This window comes from Prosopis cineraria, unplaced genomic scaffold, assembly GCF_029017545.1.
Source record: "Prosopis cineraria cultivar Desert tree isolate PC_DT_omini unplaced genomic scaffold, ASM2901754v1 PC3, whole genome shotgun sequence".
NCBI lineage: Eukaryota > Viridiplantae > Streptophyta > Magnoliopsida > Fabales > Fabaceae > Prosopis > Prosopis cineraria.
In genome coordinates, this window is record NW_026555334.1 from 35208391 (window position 1) to 35226899 (window position 18509).

Sequence of the window (18509 nt, forward strand, 5' to 3'; positions counted from 1 at the left end):
TCGTGATTAAATTAAGCTAGAATTAAGCTTCCTCTTATGCATAGTAAATTTAAGCTTTTACTTCATTGGCATCATCCTTGTGAAGGTTTTCAGATAAAAACTTATTGAACCTTTTCTTCTAGATCTTATATTGAGAATAAAGGTAAGAAAATTGAAGATATTAATGTTTTGTGGGCCTTATAAGTATGAAAATAAATGATGTTTAGTCAAAATTAAGGAAAATGTGTTGGATGGTCTGTTTTTTTTATAGTAGAGGCTATCTAACACTCTCAGAAAAATAATTCATAATTAAATTTGTATCTTTATTATGCTGATGTGTCGTGCCACATATTATCACGGGTTTCACATGACGTCCATCAGTTAAAGTTAACAATGAGTTACTGAATATTTTTTTTTAAGTTCATAATTTATTTTATATCATCTAATAATTTATTTATGACCAAATTTATTATCAAATTTGCCACTATAATAGTGAGGAATAAAGGCGTGTTCGATGTTTTAGTCGCGTGACAAAATGCCCATGGCCATTGTCATTTTTTCGTCCGGCAATGGCGACGCTTCCCAAATCTTATTTTTCTCCACGGAAAAGGTGTGACTAGACGGAGTACACAGCGATGCCGGAGGAGACCACATCGATCGACTATGTCATGGAGGCTGCCTCCGGGCCCCACTTCTCGGGCCTCCGCCTTGACGGTCTCCTCTCTTCTCCGCCTTCTTCTTCTGCTTCTTCACCTGCTCATCGATTTACTTCCGCTGCCGCTTCTGCTCTGGATTCAACCCTACCCTGTGATTCTACTCCCGCACGGCCCTTCGTTATCGGTAATTTTCTCTTCAATTCCAACTCTCAGCTATGCTTTCCATTCTTTGAAACAGGTTGACACTTTTTCCAGTGATTGTGCTTATTGAATGTGTTTGAATCTTACGCTTTCATTTTCTAAACTCCTTTTCTTGTCCGTTGAGCCATGGCTACACTTTTTCCAGTGATTGTATTTATTGAATGTGCTTGAATCTTACGCTTTCATTTTCTAAACTCCTTTTCTTGTTCGTTGAGCCATGGCTTCACTGTTTTAATTCCATCATTATGATTTGGGCTGATTGAATGTGTAGGTGTTTCGGGAGGTACAGCTTCAGGGAAGACCACTGTTTGTGACATGATAATCCAACAGCTACACGATCACCGCGTTGTGCTAGTCAATCAGGTTTTATGTCTCTCCTTTCTTTTTCTGGCTGCTTTCTATTAGCTATCTAGTTACGATGTTTTACCTGTAGGATTCGTTTTATCGTGGTTTGACGCCTGAAGAATCGGAACGTGCACACGAGTATAATTTTGATCATCCTGGTAATTCATACGTACCTCCTATATCATCGGGATTCTTTGAATTATTCAGTGGCCTAGCTCTTCTGTTACTCTCCGCGACTTCATGTGCCCATAAAGATAACTTTTAGTGGTCTCCTCTTTCTGTCCTATTATACTTTTTTTTTTTTTTTGGGGCTTGCTTCGAGTATTTGTTAAATCTTTGAAGTATATTCCGCTTTTTTCTTGTAGATGCTTTTGACACTGAACAACTATTAGAATGCATGCAAGAACTCATAAGTGGCCACTCAGTTCAAGTCCCAATTTATGACTTCAAGAAGCACCAGCGCTCTTCAGATAGTTTTCGGCAGGTATCACCTTATATCATGTTAATTGTCTTTGGAACTGTCAATCTTATTTTTATTTAACTACTATGTAATTTGCCCCTTGGAAATCATCCTCCATCACTTTGACAAAGTTCCTTTGCTTTTTCCATTTTTACTATTTTGTGATCTGCAAATCCTTCCATTTTCATGATCCACCTTGATTTGAGACACGAGTTTATTTTCAAGCTTTATTAATGCAGTAGGTGAGATGACCAAAAAGAAATTGTAGTTATTAACATGTTGTGCAGCTGTTTTCTAGTTAGTTTCACGCATCAACATTGCGAGGGAAAATTTTATTAGATCTGTGAATCACGAATTACACACTTAACAGTACATATTACACCTGATGAATTCTTTAGTCATGTCAAATGTATCAGATTGTTTTTTATGCTAATAACTGTTCGTTTTAATCAATTTTTCTAATGACCTTTTGATAAAGAGTATTGATGGATGTGCTAGGTCAATGCTTCTGATGTCATTATTTTGGAGGGAATTCTTGTGTTCCATGACCAACGTGTTCGTGATTTGATGAACATGAAAATCTTTGTTGACACAGGTCTGATCCATTTGTATCTCCTTCCCATGGTGTATCATGTGTGTGAATATGTTGTCTGTCAATACAAGCCAACGTTGATTATATTATTTTGTAATAATTTGTCATGAGATCAATGCCCCCTTGCTATGTTTTGCATTGCATTGTTGTCTGTGCCTCAAATTACTTTTGCTGGGTTCTGATGTTGTGTAGTTTTTCGGCTGAATGATTGAAAACATGCAGGGCTAATTCATGTTAAGGATATATGGATGAATCTCAACAGATAATCAACTCAGAATATAATTGCTGTAGAAATACTTGTTGAACCATGGGGCAAAGATGACTTTATTAGTTTTTTTGGATAAAACTATAAATTGCCAGCATACTTTTTTGCTGTGACAGAATAGCATTGCAGGTTCTTATGCTTGAATTGCTTAAACAGTGATTTTCATTGAAAATCTAGATAGTTAAAAGCGCAGAATGCTTTCTTGTTATCTTTTGTGGGTAAATGTAAAGATATCCTTTAAATCTATAATGATTCAGATTTCTTTGTGGCGTCTAATTCATTTCAATATGCCTATTGATGTATTGCCCGAGATTTCTATCGGTATTGAACTCATGGGCTTGCTCTTTCTAGCTAAAGAATCTTAGCTTAGCTACCTTCTTTGTCTTTCCATTCTTGTCTCTGTTGAGTTCTTTTGTAAAAGAATGCTAATTTTTTCATTATTTGTTTTAGTGATGGAAGCTCCACTCTCTCTAGTTATTTATCTATCTAATGTTGTATTTGGGGCTATTAATTGCCGGTAGATGCTGATGTGAGGCTTGCTCGTAGAATTCGACGTGATACAGTGGAGAGGGGTAGGGATATAAACTCTGTTCTTGAACAGGTACACATGGTAAATTAAATAGTAACCACAGGGTTATTGGCGAATGTGCAAATGATGACATCTGTTTTTAATAAATTTATATGTTTTTGGGAAATTTCAATATGGCAGTGAGAGTTTTCTGTGAAAAAATAAATGTTCCTCATCAAATGTAATTAATCACATTGTGCATTTGCGACTAATTGTAATGTTGTTGTGCAGTATGCAAAGTTTGTCAAGCCTGCCTTTGATGATTTTGTTCTTCCATCAAAGAAATATGCTGATGTGATCATCCCCCGTGGTGGTGATAATCATGTTGCCATTGATCTGATTGTCCAGCATATACATACAAAACTTGGTCAACATGATCTATGCAAAATATATCCGAATGTGTATGTCATCCAGTCAACGTTCCAGGTATTCATGCTTGGAACTTTCTTAGACCTTTTTTATTTTATTCTTCTATTTCATGAATTAGAAGTGGATGGTAAATTTGCGTTATGAAGCTTTATTTTGTTTGTATCCATGGAAGCCATGTGTTGGATTAGATTTTAGCCGAAGGTTTTAACTGTTATCCACTGGTTATGCTTAAACATTTCAGATAAGGGGGATGCACACATTGATTCGTGACAAAGATATATCAAAGCATGACTTTGTATTTTATTCAGACCGACTCATACGTCTGGTACTCAGTGCTATTCAACCTTTTTGCTAAACTTCATTGGTTTTCATATCTTCATTACTTAGAACACTGAACAATGACGGCTTTTGGGGATATCTATATCAGGTTGTTGAGCATGGCCTTGGCCATTTGCCTTTCACTGAAAAGCAAGTGGTTACTCCAACAGGTAATCATCTATCCTCTTCTCCAATCATCATATTTGAAGTTTCAAATTCTTTGTATTCTCCTTCCCTTTTTGGAAAATAGGATTTATGCGTTGCAAAACTGTTCTGTTGTGAGATGTGCTTGGTTTTGTTGATCAGATGTCTGGATGTTCATTTTATCCCCATGGATTACCTGAAATGATCTTTCGTAGAATGTTTATCTTGATTGCCCTGTAGACATTGAATGAAGATGCAAGGTCTATCAACGATCTTATATAAAGGGAAGACTTAAGCTCGTATACTTGAGGTACTTTAGTTCAATCAAATCAGACGATTTAAATTTAAAAATAAGTGACAAGAGTTAGTTATAGGATAAGTTATGCATTAAAAAAAAAAAAATCCACTTCTCCTGATTTGATTAGAATAATGTACCTTAGATATATGAGCTTAAGCAAACAAGATTTTTCTCTTATATAAACCCTCATTTATTTCTGAATGGGCACTTTCTTCTCTATTTATAGTAGGTGAACTTATACAGCTAGTCTTGTTTCTTTTCAAAAATAAAATTTTAATGTTTGAGTTTTGTTGTGGTCTAGACTTTAGGAGCTTTGAGAATCGTGGTTTCCTTCTCTAGGTTGTTGACACATGCTTAAGGAGTTTTTCTCCTTTCATTTAAATCATCTACTGCCTGAAAGCAAGTGCAATCTGTAAATTTTGATTTCTGTTTTATGTTTCAGGATCTGTCTATACTGGTGTTGACTTCTGCAAAAAGTTGTGCGGTGTTTCTATTGTCCGAAGGTGAGCTTTGAACCAGGTATTAATTTTGGCAGGTTCAGCCTCTAAATGATATAATACAAGAAATACAATGTTTAAGTAAATGCATTTAAGTGGCCTTATTTTGTTAGATTAACATTTTGAAATTCTCATGTATTTTTATTATTCCTTGAACATTGAGTCTTAATAGCAAATCAGGTGTCATACACTGCCACTATGTATAGGCTATTCCCTTGAATTTTCCCCCTTGTTTTTACATTGTAGTGGTGAAAGCATGGAGAATGCTCTACGAGCATGTTGCAAAGGCATAAAAATTGGAAAGATTCTGATCCACAGAGATGGAGATTATGGCAAGCAGGTAAATTAACTTTGTTTGTTGGATGTCCTTGAAGGGACGTAAATAAACCTTTTTTTTTTCCCAAAACATAATGGAAGTTAATTAAAAATGTTCCTCTTTGAGGGCTTTGTATTGATAATATATGTTTATAACTTATATGCATTAACTATTAAATTGTTTCTCCTTTAAGCAGCTTATATATGAGAAGCTTCCCAAGGACATATCAGAACGGCATGTCTTGCTTCTTGACCCTGTCCTAGCTACTGGTGCTTTCTGCCACCCTAGAACCTTTAAATGATTTCCTATTCAACTTTGCTGTGTCACTTTTGAATTGGCTTCATCAGACTTTATGCTAGCCATTATTGCTCACCCTTTTATCAATTTTTGAATTCTTGGGGAAGAACTCCATACCAAACATGTAGAAAGAAGTGGTAGCTGGAAGAAATTAACACAATTTATTCCAATTTATTTGCAAGAACAGGCCAGCGTTTGGATTATAGTACTGGATTTATTTTTTGGTGTGTAGAAGTAGAATGCTATCTGTTGGCCACCACTGAAGGAACCTGTAAAGCCTGAAATTAGTCACATACTAAAGTATATTTAAATTACAGTGTTGAGATTGGCTTGCTGAACATGTCTGGTTGTCTATTGTTAGCTTTTCAGGATGTGTTATGGTTTGCCTAAACCATTTGCTTCCAAGCTAAATGAAAACTGACATCAGGATTTCTGTTGTAGGTAACTCTGCAAACCAAGCAATTGAGCTGCTCATACAGAAGGGAGTTCCAGAATCTTACATAATATTCCTAAATCTCATTTCTGTGAGTTACTTTTGATTCCTTCATAGACGTGATTTGAGTTGTTAAATTATTATAACACTCTTAAAAATACATGGAACTTACGGGCTGGTTTTTAAATTCAGGCACCGGAGGGAATCCATTGTGTGTGTAAAAGGTTTCCATCCTTGAAAATTGTCACATCCGAGATTGATGTTGCCTTGAATGAAGAGTTCCGTGTTATCCCAGGATTGGGTGAGTTTGGTGATCGTTACTTCGGAACTGACGATTAATCTTGCAGTTTGAGTTAATGACTTAACGTGGAGTTCATCATGTCGGTGGCTGCAGCTTAAGGGAATTTTATAAAGATCCTTCAGCGAACATGTGTTATTTAACTGTAGTTGTCAAAATATATCGATGAAAACAATGTGTTTAATATATTCGGTATGTTAAATTGTTAATGCATGAATTTTTCCCCCCTTTGATAACATAATGCATGAATTGTTTTAGCTATTAGTAGCTTGGTTTTTTTTTTTTCAAGTGATTTCACGTATTTTAGATATATTATATGATATATGATTACTGAGGAATTGGATTATTGATCTTCACGATAAATTTTTATGTAACCTTGAGGGGAACTATGTGAGACCTTGTGAAACAGCCTGCAGCGGCAGCAGCAAAAGTTGTCTAAGAGAAATCAAGGAAGAAAAAGAAATAAATAATATACAAATTAGCTTATTACTCTATTTGGGCTCCAAGAATAAAATTTGTCAATAAAGAAATCGAGAAACAAAGAGAAATAAATAAATAAATAGTATGCAAATTAGCTAACTACTCAATTTGGACGTGGAGTTGTCTTTACTTCCTAGAAATACAAATCAATAACAATAATTTAGAATGGAAGAAAATAAAATAGATAGATGTTCTTTTTTTTTTTTAAAGAAAAAAAGCGGATACATTACGTGGCAAAATCAAGAGAAAAATGAAAAAGAGTACTCAACAATGTAGTTGTCATACACCGCGCTGTATCAAATTCATCCCTGTACCTCGATCCACGTAATACAAAACTGACGAGGAGCTCTTTCAGGAATGAAAATGGAGACTTCGTTCTAAGAAGCTGCGTAGCCGTTCAATTATTACGAAACGTTTTGTTCCTTTTTACCTCTGCCCTCACATTTTTTTCAGGTTAGGAAAGACTGTAAGAATGTTGTGGGCTAGTAGATCCTGCCTGGTCAAGATGCCAATTACAGGAGATACCTGCGATGAGAGAGCACTATCAGGTAAGTCATTCATGACTTTTTTGAATAATTAATCAATAATTTTGCCTGAAAACTAGTGAAACAATAATAATCAATCAATATCTGCATGGAATAAACTCACCCCGGATTCTTGATAATCGGGCAACACAAGCAAATGGCGAAGTGCTAGTTGTCTGAAGAGGACCATCGCTTTTGCCACCGATGTGCTCTCCAGAACCGTCGAAGGAGTCGTATTGGTGAAAGGATGTAGATCAACAAACATGTCCATTTCCTTCCTCGTCACAGCGACCTCCTCAATATTCCCTTCTCTGTCTGTCAGATCCACCCACGTAAATTTCTCTCTCACTTCCCATTCCTCTGTTCTCCTTCTTTCCGTCAGGAACCATTTCTTTTTCAGCGCTTTCACCAGGTGTGCTCTTAGGATCAGTCCATGAAGCTTGGCAATTCCTGTTGAAGCTTCCCCTGCTTCATCCACCACAGGGAATCCATTATGTGTAGTGTTTTTAAGGACTTCCACTATACGGTCTACCTTCTCTACTCCATTTAGGGTGATTGCCGGTGGCTTCACATCAACAAGCTCACCCACTGTGAGATTCCTCATCCATGGCTCAGGATTTGCGTCCAAGAAAGGAAGGCCTTTTAATTGCAGTATAATTTCGTAGATGCTAGGGTTGAAACTGTCTCCGACAGTCTTTGCTATTAGGAGAACAAGCATTGTAATGGGTAGTAGCAGAAGATTGTTGGTGAGTTCAAGGAAGATCACACAAACTGATACTGTCATTCTCATTGAACCTGCCATGAGGGAGGCTGCACCCAGGACAGCAAACAGCCCCTGGTCAATTTTTGTGTGAGGTCCCATCAAGAGGCCAAGAAGACGGCCATAACCTGAACCCATGAGGATGATTGGGAGGAAGAGCCCAGATGGAACAGCAATCCCAAAAGTAATCAGTCCTAATATGCAATAGAGTGCGAAGAAAATCAGGAGCGAAGATGGATGATACTCATGAGGAGTGTTGGTTGAGAATATGTTTCGAACAGCATCATCATTAGTGGTGAGCAACAACGTAGCAAGCTCATTGTATTGGCCAGTGGGGCAATTGAATTGTTTAAAATTTCCAGATCGTCCATTTGTGGGGCAGGCATTTTCTGGAAGTGATGGATCACAGGGAATGCATCTTGTGAAGAATGGAAGACAATATTGGCACACTGATGTGAATAGTGCAACTGATAGACTGAGGAGGAGCTTCTGCATTTTCCCCTTCCTGCATTTAATAAAAAGGTAAATCATCATTGTTGATTGTGAATAGAGAATGCAGTGAAGGTAAACATAATGTCAATTTAATACGCTAAAATGTTATGACTGGTTGGGCTTTGCATTTTATACGAAACTTGAACACTTATCTGAGCTTTATATAATAGTGAGATTAGGATTGGATGGGACCAAAATAGGCACTAGGGAAAGAGATTATAACCGCGAGGTCTTGTTTTGAGTCTGTGTGAATGCAAAAAGATGTCTCAGGAAGAGTTACCCCATCTGGGACTCGGCAATGCTTGAATATGATCCAGTACCACCAGATATCAAATACCATTGATAAAAAGGAAGAACGAAAGAAAAACACACACAGAGAGAGAGAGAGAGAGAGAGAGAGATTGGATATGAGTGCTTACTGATTGATGAGACTGTAGACTCTGAGTACCTTGTGAAGAAGATGGTTATAGAGGCTACCCAGTACCCCACCAATGATGCCAATGAGAACAACAGGGATGATATCCATGACATGGTATCTCACAGTGACATTGCTGACGTCAAACATGACCAGCCCTCCTGTGCCAAAGAGGCCACATTTCCCAGAGTTGCAAATCTCAATGAAGGCCCTGAGAACTACGGCCACCACAGCTGTGCTGAAAAAGGTCCTCCAGAGGAGAGCACTTCTCCACCAGGTTGCCACCTCTTCTAGAGAAAACAGGACTCCTCCAACTGGGGCCCGGAATGCTGCACAAACCCCTGAGGAAGCTCCACATGTAATGAGATCCCGACGGTCTCGATCATTATTGAAATATCGAAGCCATCTCCATTTGATCCGGTATTTCTCTGTGCCTCCTTGGCCCAGTAAGGAGGCTATACAGGCCCCAATATGCACCAACGGTCCTTCTTTTCCTAAATCCAGCCCTGCAGCTACAGCTCCAATGCTTCCAATTATCTACAAGCATATGTATATCAGGAGTCATGTGATAATGCATTGGCTATTCACTGTTGATCACGTTGGTGACAGCATTTTGAATATCACGCCATTTTCATTTCATAATTGTGTTTTGTAACTCGTACAAATCGACAGACTCGTGAACTTGACTAGTCATTCTTTTTTAATATTTTTGGCATCTTAATTAGGATAAGAGCACTTCCATTTCATGTTTGTTAGCACAATTACACGATACTATCCATCCATCTTGATTGTTCAGAAGCATGCATACAAGACAAATTGCAATCACTTGAGCACTTTTGCTTTGCGCACTCTAAATTCCCTGTTATTATATGTCATATTCTGATATCAGTGCGCCACCACTAATATTTAATCCCGCAGATTCTCGCAATAGTTGGGCACTCATAGCTCTGCATCTCTTTCAAAAGGACCGAACAGAATGAAAATTAACAGAAAATAACACTGTGGATGGGACAATATTTAGATGGCCACTATGATAAAAGGCGTAGGGAAAATGAAAAGCCAATGGAAACCTTGTTGGCAATGGGAAAGCAACTATCTTTCCTTTTTCATTAAGGGCTTAATTGGAAGTGAATCAGAAAAAAGAGAAAGGAATGTAACATAGAGATGAAGCAACAACTGACCTTGACGATCAATGTCATGGCACCGTACATGTCGGGAGTATCGACGCCATTAAGATAAGCTTTAATTTCAGGTATACCAGGTCCAGCTGCTGTGGGTGCAAGGCACACACACAGAACAGCAGCAACGAATGTTAATAGGAAATTCATGCCTGTGAAATACAGGAAGCCCGCTAAATACCTGCATCGATCATGTTGATCAAGAGTTACACACTAAATAACCTATGACCTTGTTGGAAACTTTGTCGCTGGAAATATTAGAATTCGAGGCAGTTTTGCTCCGACCTGTCATTTTCGATGAATTTGACAACAGCGAGAATCTTGTAACCTGCAATGTTCTCAATTGAAAGATTGATGAAGGTGGCCACAAGTCCTGTAAGAAGTCCAACAAGGAAAGCCAGTGTCCATTTACAGAATACGTACTGCAAAACTTGAACTTTCGATCTGCTCCTCCAATCATGCTTGAACAGATCATTCTCATTTATCCTGCATCATCAAGGCAAAGCTTGTTTCAATATGATAAGCTTGACTTTGTAGTAACACACTGGAATTTCATAAACCAATCTTACTCATAGTCCAAGCTTTCTATGTAGGAAACTTTGGCTCCAACCAAAGCAAGTGGATTGGAGGAAAGTGTGCGATTCCTCTTGAGCAGTGGCTCATTCAGGGGATTGCTTTCTGGGTCTCTCTCTTCTCCTTCAACTTCCCCTTCATGGCTGTGATTTATGACTGTTTCTTCAAGATTGCTGGTATTATCCCCCATTGGAACAGCTTGGCTTGAGAGTCGAGAGCTTGTAAAGGTCTGCAGTTGGCAATATATTATTTGGCTATGGATTGAAGTAAAGGCAACCACCCCACCAATATTAATCAGGTGTTATTTAACAGCAAAAGTGAGGACTCGATAGCGTAGCTGTTGTCTTGGAGCTTACTGTTTAGCTTTTGTCTTACTAACCTAATGATTTGATGTTTAATGTTTAATATTGATAATTATAGCCTCTATCTCTTAGGCCCGGCATTAAATCAAACCATGATATCCACATGTGCTGCAGAAAATCCATGGAGCATGTGGAGGACAAGATCTGGGCACCAATAAACTTTTGAAGTTTCAGGTTTTGAAAACTGAAAGCAGATATTCCTTTTATTTAAAAATATAAAATATTTTTTAAAGAATTAAATGTTAAAAAATATAATATATTTTTAATTTTTCATGATATAATTATCATTTTTTTAATGTCTTGACTTTATATTTATTAAAAAATATTTAATAAAAATAAATATGAAAAGATAGAATTAATTTAAAAATAGATAACTATTTTACTAAGAGTGAGATTCAATTAAAAATATTTTATATTTTTTCATAGAGGGAGTATGATATTAAAATCACACATTCATACGGGTAATTTGTCAACCTCCACTTCTGTAATTTCCGAGGTCAAATGTATAGTTAAAATCCCATTTTCTCCCCGAGCACCTATGCCGAATATTCATGAAAAATGATGGTGGTATTTTCATCTTTCTCCTAACTTTTCCCCTCTTGAATGATCTGGTTAAAACAACGTGAAAGTTGTTTATGTGTTTTACTTAAGCAATGAGGAATGATTGACTTTCTTGCAGTGTGGGCGATCTAACCTTTTATCCATGGTTGATCTCTCAATATTATTATTATTATCGTCATTATCATGTGAATGCCACGTGGCTCGTGGCATAGATTCAATCAGAATGATGAGCGGTTCTTAGTACAACGGCTTTTGCGAACCTCCAAAGGACACTCTTATCCATTCAACCAACCCATTTTTTTTTTTTTTAAAAAAGGATGAGATTGAGATTTGAGAACCCTGCCTTACATCACAGGGACGCCTTACATCACAGGGACGCCTTAATCTAAATTCATGGGATGATCATGTCGAGCATGATTGACGGACCATATATTGCTTTTTGGAATCGTGTAAGTAATAAGGGGTCTTCGGTGCACGTGGCAGACATGTGTTGGACCAGATCCTTGACACCTAAGTCCCTGCTGGCACCTGAACTCTGTACGTCTCCAGACATTCTAAGCACTTAATTAGTTCTAGATGACATATTTCAGCTTCAGCGAATGATTATTTTTTGATTAAGAAAGAAAAACACAAAGAAGAGTCAGTTAGAACTTAGAATAAAGAAAGTGGATGATGTCAAATGCTACTGTAAAACCTATTTATAAACAATACATGACACTTAAATTTTATGAGAAATAAGACTAAGAATTCCATAGACCCACATTTTATTAATTTTGTAATTTTCTCTTTTTCTTATATTTATGTATTTGTTTGATCAGAGGAGACTTGTGAAAGGTGTGTGTATATATATATATTCATTCGGCACCTGAATATCACGGTTGATGTGTTGTGTTATAATTTCTAAATATTTTACACGCTAGAAAGATTGATTAAATCATACCCCAAAAAAAGTTTGTGACCTAAATTAAAAAAAAAATATTTTTTTAGAGAAAGAGTGCCTGAGTAAGAAGCTGTTATTCATGAATTATATATAATATAATCTATTAAAAATTTTATAATATATATTAATATATGAATGTTATAGTCAGAGTATATATTTGAGAATATGATATATTGAATAGTGAATGCTTTTTTTTTTGGTTGGGTAAAAGAAAAGTGAATGCTTGCACAAATTATAGGGATGAAAGATGAAATGATGGAGCTGATTTCTTTTTTTTGGCCAAAATGGAGCTGATCTTCGAACAGGGCCTTTAACGACAACAATAGAATAAAATTTGGTAAAACATTAAAATTATTTTTTTTTTTTTATCATTTTCGTATGAAGTTATTGTTAGATTAGATCAGCTTGTGGGTATGGGTTCTCCGATCCATTTCGATTTGGTTGCCATTTTTTTTTTCTCCTGTTCTCATTCATTTTGTCTCTCCTTCTTATAATGGTATATTATATATTTGAAAAAATTATGTATAGATTCCATAAAAAAAAATCAGTTTCATAAAATTTAAAAATCATAATCAAGTTCCTTGAGATTTAACTATAATTTGAAATTAAGTTGTAAAAATAATAATACTTTAATTAAACATATATTATATTAATTTAATAATTAATTTACAACTACTTCATCAATAATTTACAATTATAATTTAATTTTTTATAACTGTAACTTCATATATTTAATAGTTAAATAATTATGTGTTACTAATAAACTTTAATATTAATTATTTACAATTACTTTATCATCAATTTATAATTATAACTTTAATTTTTTACAACTGTAACTTTACATTTTCAATAATTCAACTAATTATCATTGATGAAATAATTATAAATTATTTGAGTGGTATAATGTATCTATGTTTAATAATAATATTATTGTTTTTTATTTTAATTTTAAATTACACTTAAATCTCAAGGAACTTAGTTTTAATTTCTAAATTTTGTAGAATTTTTTTGTAAATAAATCTGCTTCAAGAGATCTAAATGTAATTTTTCTTATATATTTCCCATCCTACCTCTATACACATACGTATACATTGGCATGTGTGTGCCTGTGATCATACAACTTGGATCACCATGTTACGTTGCACCAATCTATAAATAGTGCCCTCTAGACTCACCATTTTAACGGAGACGATTAACGTCACTCTTTGGTGTAAGTGATATTAAAAGATCAAATTAAAAACCGAGTTTTTAAATTAAAGAATTACAATGAAGGACCAAATTCACAAATTAATTATTAAAAATGACCTCAAAATTTTACCGAGCCTAAATTTAAAAATCAAAAGATGGAGGGGTTAATATTAGAAACAGTCTCATATTTTTTATACAGTAATGATCAATGACTAACGTAATCAATCTTTTCAATCTCTTTAAATTAATTAACTACGTCTTACATTTAGAAACGGAATGAGTATCAACCAAAATTTCTTTGCGCTGACATGACTGCTTTTTTTAACAAATACCTAACGAACTTCAATCAAATAAGCATTATTTTTTGTTTGGATGATTTCTGGAAGTTTTAAATCATGCCGCCACCGTCACTTAAAATATATATCCCCAGTGGCATGATAAGTGTCATTTGAATAATCATCGGAATATAATAATATAATGGTGATGAAAAAAAATATTCTTACATCATTTCGCCTAGCCGTGTGACAGTGCCTTTGTGGTTAAATAATCGATCGATAATGTTCACATTAAATATGATGAAATCCCTTATTCGCTCTGGTTATTTGATACAATGATTAAAATGGTGAAGAATTCATTTATGCTGCCACGGCTTCAACCACTTTCAAGGATTATACAATAAAGATTAGAGCTGCCGGCAAAAAAAAATATAAAATAGAATAAAATAAGAGAGACGTAATGGTCCAACATATTCATTTCAATCCATTCTATTTTATTTTATGGATGCCCTCAAATTAAAGGGACTCATCTTTCTTGCCAAATTAAGAAATAAAGCAAAGACCAGAAAAAGATGGATAGGATAGAACTCCCAACTCCTCCCACTAAAAGAATTTTTTTATTTTGAGCTTCTCAAAGAACTAGGCTAGGAAGATCTCGTTCCATTAGAAAAATTTGAACCTGTGATTCCAACCTTCTCACTTGCTCAAGTACAAGCTTTGCTCTGTATAGTGATGATGAGACTGTATAAGGAAGATTTTCCTCCTCTAAGACGCAAGACTGATGAAAGAACTAAGGTGGCCTACAAACCTTTTGTAGTAGCAATTGAAGTGTCTCCCTAAGGAACTATTAAACTTGTTCTAGCTGCAGGAGAAATTCTCAACTGGTAAATCTCATAATGTTGTCAGCCAAAATAGAGTCGTACACAGAATTAACTCTAAGCTCAACCATCTTACGAACAAAATAGATACCTTGTCCTTACAGGTTAACCAGGTGGATGAGCAAGTCAAAAATCTATATACAAGACTTTGTAGAAGAGAATAACAACTAGATGTAGAACTTAGAGGATATTTAGATGAGAGATATTGTGGGTTTGATTTTACAAAAAAAGAACAAGAAACCTATGAAATTAGAAAAGAACTACATAGAATATAAGTATATTTAGTCAAAGATCCATCCAAAACCATTTATGAATCTTATCCTACTTACCCTATCATGTATCCATTTCCCTTATATACCTCTATGAACCCCCTTCATCAAGCTTCTAGAGACTTATTTAGAAAAATTCTTGAAAATCTCAACACCTCCTCCTTCACCATCTAAATAATGACCCCTTTTATCCACCGAAAAGGCCAAAGGCCTAGTGGACCCAAATATCACAAAAACCATTGCTTCTATTAAAAAAGCTATTTTTAAATAGGCTTATAATAATGAAGACTTAGATTCAATTGTTTTAATTGAAGTCTCATATTAAAATACAGATTTTGAGGGTGATCAACAACTAGTTGATATTGACAAAATTGCTATGGTCTAACCTATTCCAAAACTAATTTTGAAAGATCTTGAGGATGATTCAGGATTTATGGAAGACAATTTTGCAAGAACTAGTACTTACAATTTGAAGCCATCATTTAGACTATGGTTTACTTTTGATGATCTACTTTAGCATAAATAGAGGGATAGAATTCATGAGTTTAGTGCATAGATTGACTTGCAGACGACAAGATAGGATGTAATTTTATGAGAGGTACTCTTAGAATTCCTTTCACGAATGACTAGAAACTTGAGAGAATAGTTCCAACACCTTTTTGAGTATCAAAAAATACAAACAACACAACTCCCTGATGCAACATCATTCTTAGGAATGATTCATAATAAATTCTTTAGAGACTTTAATCTCATTGATAAATGATATAGACAGGAGTTCTTTGAGATGAAGTGTTACTCATTGGACCAAAAAAGCCTATAAAAAAAATTTTAGATAGATGTTTGAAAAATATTACATGCTAAAAGGTGCTAATGATGTAAATATCAGGCATACATTTATTGCTTCATTACTGGATGAGCTACAACCAAAGCTACACAGAGCCCTCAATGCTCTTTAAAGATATATGTCTCAAATCTCTTTTAGAGAAATCTATCAGCTAGCTCTTGCCATTCTAGATAAGCCTTGTGAGCAACAAAAGTTTTTCAAGTCCATGCTTAAAGGAAGTTCGAAACTACAACTTGCTTATAAGAAGCCCTATCTAAAGATTAAGTGTAAAAACCATGAACAATGTTCTTGTAAGAAAAAATCTCATTTCCATAAGTACAAGCAACATAAATATAAGCATGAAGAGGCTTCCTTTATATTACTTCAAGAGAAGGACCTCAAAGTTAAAAAAGTCACACAAATGCTTTCTCTATGGATAAAAAGGTCACTTTGTTAAAAAAAAATGTCCAAACAAGTCCAAGAAAGATATGAATTGCTCTACTCCTTTGAAACTATTGTTCCTCTCGATGAAGATGGGGATATTAATTTTACTCTTGAAGAACAGTCTGAAAAGATTAAGACTTGCAGTATGTTTTTCCTATATCAGAAGAGAGCTTTAACTCAAATAATGAATAGTTTCCATACTCTATACTATTGATTCCCTTTCTGGACCAATAAATTCTTATAGTCCACATTCCTTTAGGCCAATAAATTCTTGTAGCTAATAGTCTCATTATGTTGGGCCTCCTCAGCCCAACGTAAAATTTTAAATCCTACCTAATAATTATAATAACCCATTTCAACTATTGCCTTCATTGACATTAGTTCTTGTAGAAGTGTTATAAAACCTCATATCCTTCCCAAGAAAGAATGGACCTCGTATGATGAATTTTTTTAAATACTCATTGAAAACCCTTTAAGGTAGATCTTATCACCCAAAGAAAAATTAGTATAAGATTTTTCTTTACATGCATTGTTTGGACTAGGTTCCCTGATAGTCATCTACCTACTAAAGACATTATTATTGGCTTTAATGTTTATCAACAGATGAAGAACATAAAAATTCTTCTTAAGGAAACAAAGTTTAAATAGTTCTTTGGAAAAAATACTACTATCTTGAGTATCATGGAGATACAACAAACTCTTCTAAGCTATAAACAAATCAAGGATGAACTTTAATTTTGCTGTAAGGGTCATGATTAGGTTCAGAATCCATCTTCTTCATGGAAGAATAAAGAGTTTTTTTTATTAGACTCTCCTTCAAGAAGAATGAAGACATAAATCCTACAAAAGCATCTCATCCTAAAATGAATCCATAAGAATGTGTAGCTTTACTCAAACAGAGGGCTTATTGAACTAACTAAGTCAGACTAGGCATTCTATGTTAAGAAAAGGTCAGAAAAACAATAAGGATAGAAGAGATTAGTAATTGACTACAAGCCTCTCAATGCTTTTTTGTAAGATGACAAGTTTCCTTTTTTAAATATTAATACTCAAGGCAGGATTCTAGCAATTAGGAATTGATCTAAAAGATCATTACACGATAGCCTTCTGCATTCTTAATACTCAATATCAATAGACGGTTATGCCTTTTGAGCTTAAGACTATGCCATCATTGTTTCAAAATGCCATGATCCATATTTTTGAACCTATTATCAACAAAACCCTGGTCTACATTGATAACATACTATTTTTCTCAGAAACTAGGTAGGAATATAAAGATCTACTGGCCTAATTCTTCAAAATAATTCAAAAATATGGGATTATTGTAACACCCTCAAAAATACAAACCGATTTTTCGCAAATTATGAAAACCATTATCATGGTAGAAAATTTTCTTACCATGATACATCCAAGACATAACACAAGTCTTAAAATATCCAAAAAGGCAATTAAAACCATGAGGGACAAACATAATCCTCATGGCATGATATTCAAATCAGATCATAAATCAAGAGGGACAGACATAATCCTCTTGGTCATAAAAATACTTTTAATAAAAAGGATTAGAGTTTACATACTTCACAAAGAAGATATGTCCTAAGTTGGCACAAGATACATTGTATAATCTAAAATAAGAGGCAACGTAAAAGATGGTGTCTCATACACTATAGTTACACCTCTGGTGCTTTCTCGACTGGACTCGCTCCTGTAAAAATATTAACCACAGGGAATGAGACTTAAAAGTCCCAGTAACCAAAAATTAATATGTAATGATGCATGCGGTTGTAACTAATCATGCGATTACTAAGTGGGCACACAAAACATTTAACCGAACAATATTTTCAAATAAACCGAACAAGTATTTAATTTGCATGACTGCACCTTATATCCTCCTTTTGCCATGCTCGGACGCCAAATCACTCGGCCAAAGGTGAGTTGGACCAAGCGACACGCCACTCATTGGGTCCAATGAGGGCTTACCACGTGGTAATAATTAACCGAACAGAAATTCTCATTAACACCATACATTAAAATACCCTGACAAGTCATGCATCATTCAAATATCCAAACAGAAATATATCCGAACAATAATATCTCATCATGGTAAACAAAAAATAAATTTTTTTAACCCACTTGGCAATAATTTCAAACAAATATATACAGTATTTATTTTCAATAATTTATAATTTTTTCAAACAATAAAACAACACATAACCATTCACAAACACACCCATCACAACACATTAATAATGGTTACCTTGTGTCTTGAATAACAAGTTTTCCTTCACAACTCCTTTTTCACCACTATCTT

The 18509-nt window shown here is 34.9% G+C and overlaps 2 protein-coding genes across 2 annotated transcripts; one reads left to right on the forward strand and one right to left on the reverse strand.

Moving 5' to 3' along the window:
* The first annotated feature begins 504 nt into the window (after positions 1–504).
* Positions 505–6300, forward strand: LOC129305078 (uridine/cytidine kinase UKL1, chloroplastic). The gene is made up of 14 exons (XM_054944996.1): positions 505–819; positions 1108–1199; positions 1270–1339; positions 1547–1665; positions 2140–2236; positions 3020–3099; positions 3298–3492; positions 3677–3760; positions 3863–3923; positions 4638–4698; positions 4939–5032; positions 5205–5277; positions 5747–5829; positions 5931–6300. The coding sequence occupies exons 1-14, from the start codon at positions 615–617 to the stop codon at positions 6075–6077; spliced, it is 1461 nt and encodes a 486-aa protein (XP_054800971.1). The 5' UTR covers positions 505–614; the 3' UTR covers positions 6078–6300.
* Positions 6301–6572: 272 nt separating this feature from the next.
* Positions 6573–10752, reverse strand: LOC129305077 (chloride channel protein CLC-b). Its single transcript, XM_054944995.1, has 6 exons — positions 10455–10752; positions 10171–10371; positions 9889–10066; positions 8712–9244; positions 7165–8305; positions 6573–7041 (listed from the first exon to the last, which is right to left on the reverse strand). Exons 1-6 carry the CDS (start codon positions 10646–10648, stop codon positions 6955–6957), a joined length of 2334 nt encoding a protein of 777 aa, XP_054800970.1. The 5' UTR covers positions 10649–10752; the 3' UTR covers positions 6573–6954.
* Positions 10753–18509: the final 7757 nt, after the last annotated feature.

Bases quoted from the DNA above. Each gene is read 5' to 3' on its own strand.
- LOC129305077 (XM_054944995.1), bottom strand. From the start codon at position 10,648: ATGGGGGATAATACCAGCAATCTTGAAGAAACAGTCATAAATCACAGC. The intron at 10,372-10,454 runs GTAAGATTGGTT...TTGATGATGCAG, and splicing joins ATAGAAAGCTTGGACTATGA to GATAAATGAGAATGATCTGT. The intron at 10,067-10,170 runs GTCGGAGCAAAA...TGATCGATGCAG, and splicing joins AAATTCATCGAAAATGACAG to GTATTTAGCGGGCTTCCTGT.
- LOC129305078 (XM_054944996.1), top strand. From the start codon at position 615: ATGCCGGAGGAGACCACATCGATCGACTATGTCATGGAGGCTGCCTCC. The intron at 1,340-1,546 runs GTAATTCATACG...TTTTTCTTGTAG, and splicing joins GTATAATTTTGATCATCCTG to ATGCTTTTGACACTGAACAA. The intron at 3,924-4,637 runs GTAATCATCTAT...TTTATGTTTCAG, and splicing joins GCAAGTGGTTACTCCAACAG to GATCTGTCTATACTGGTGTT.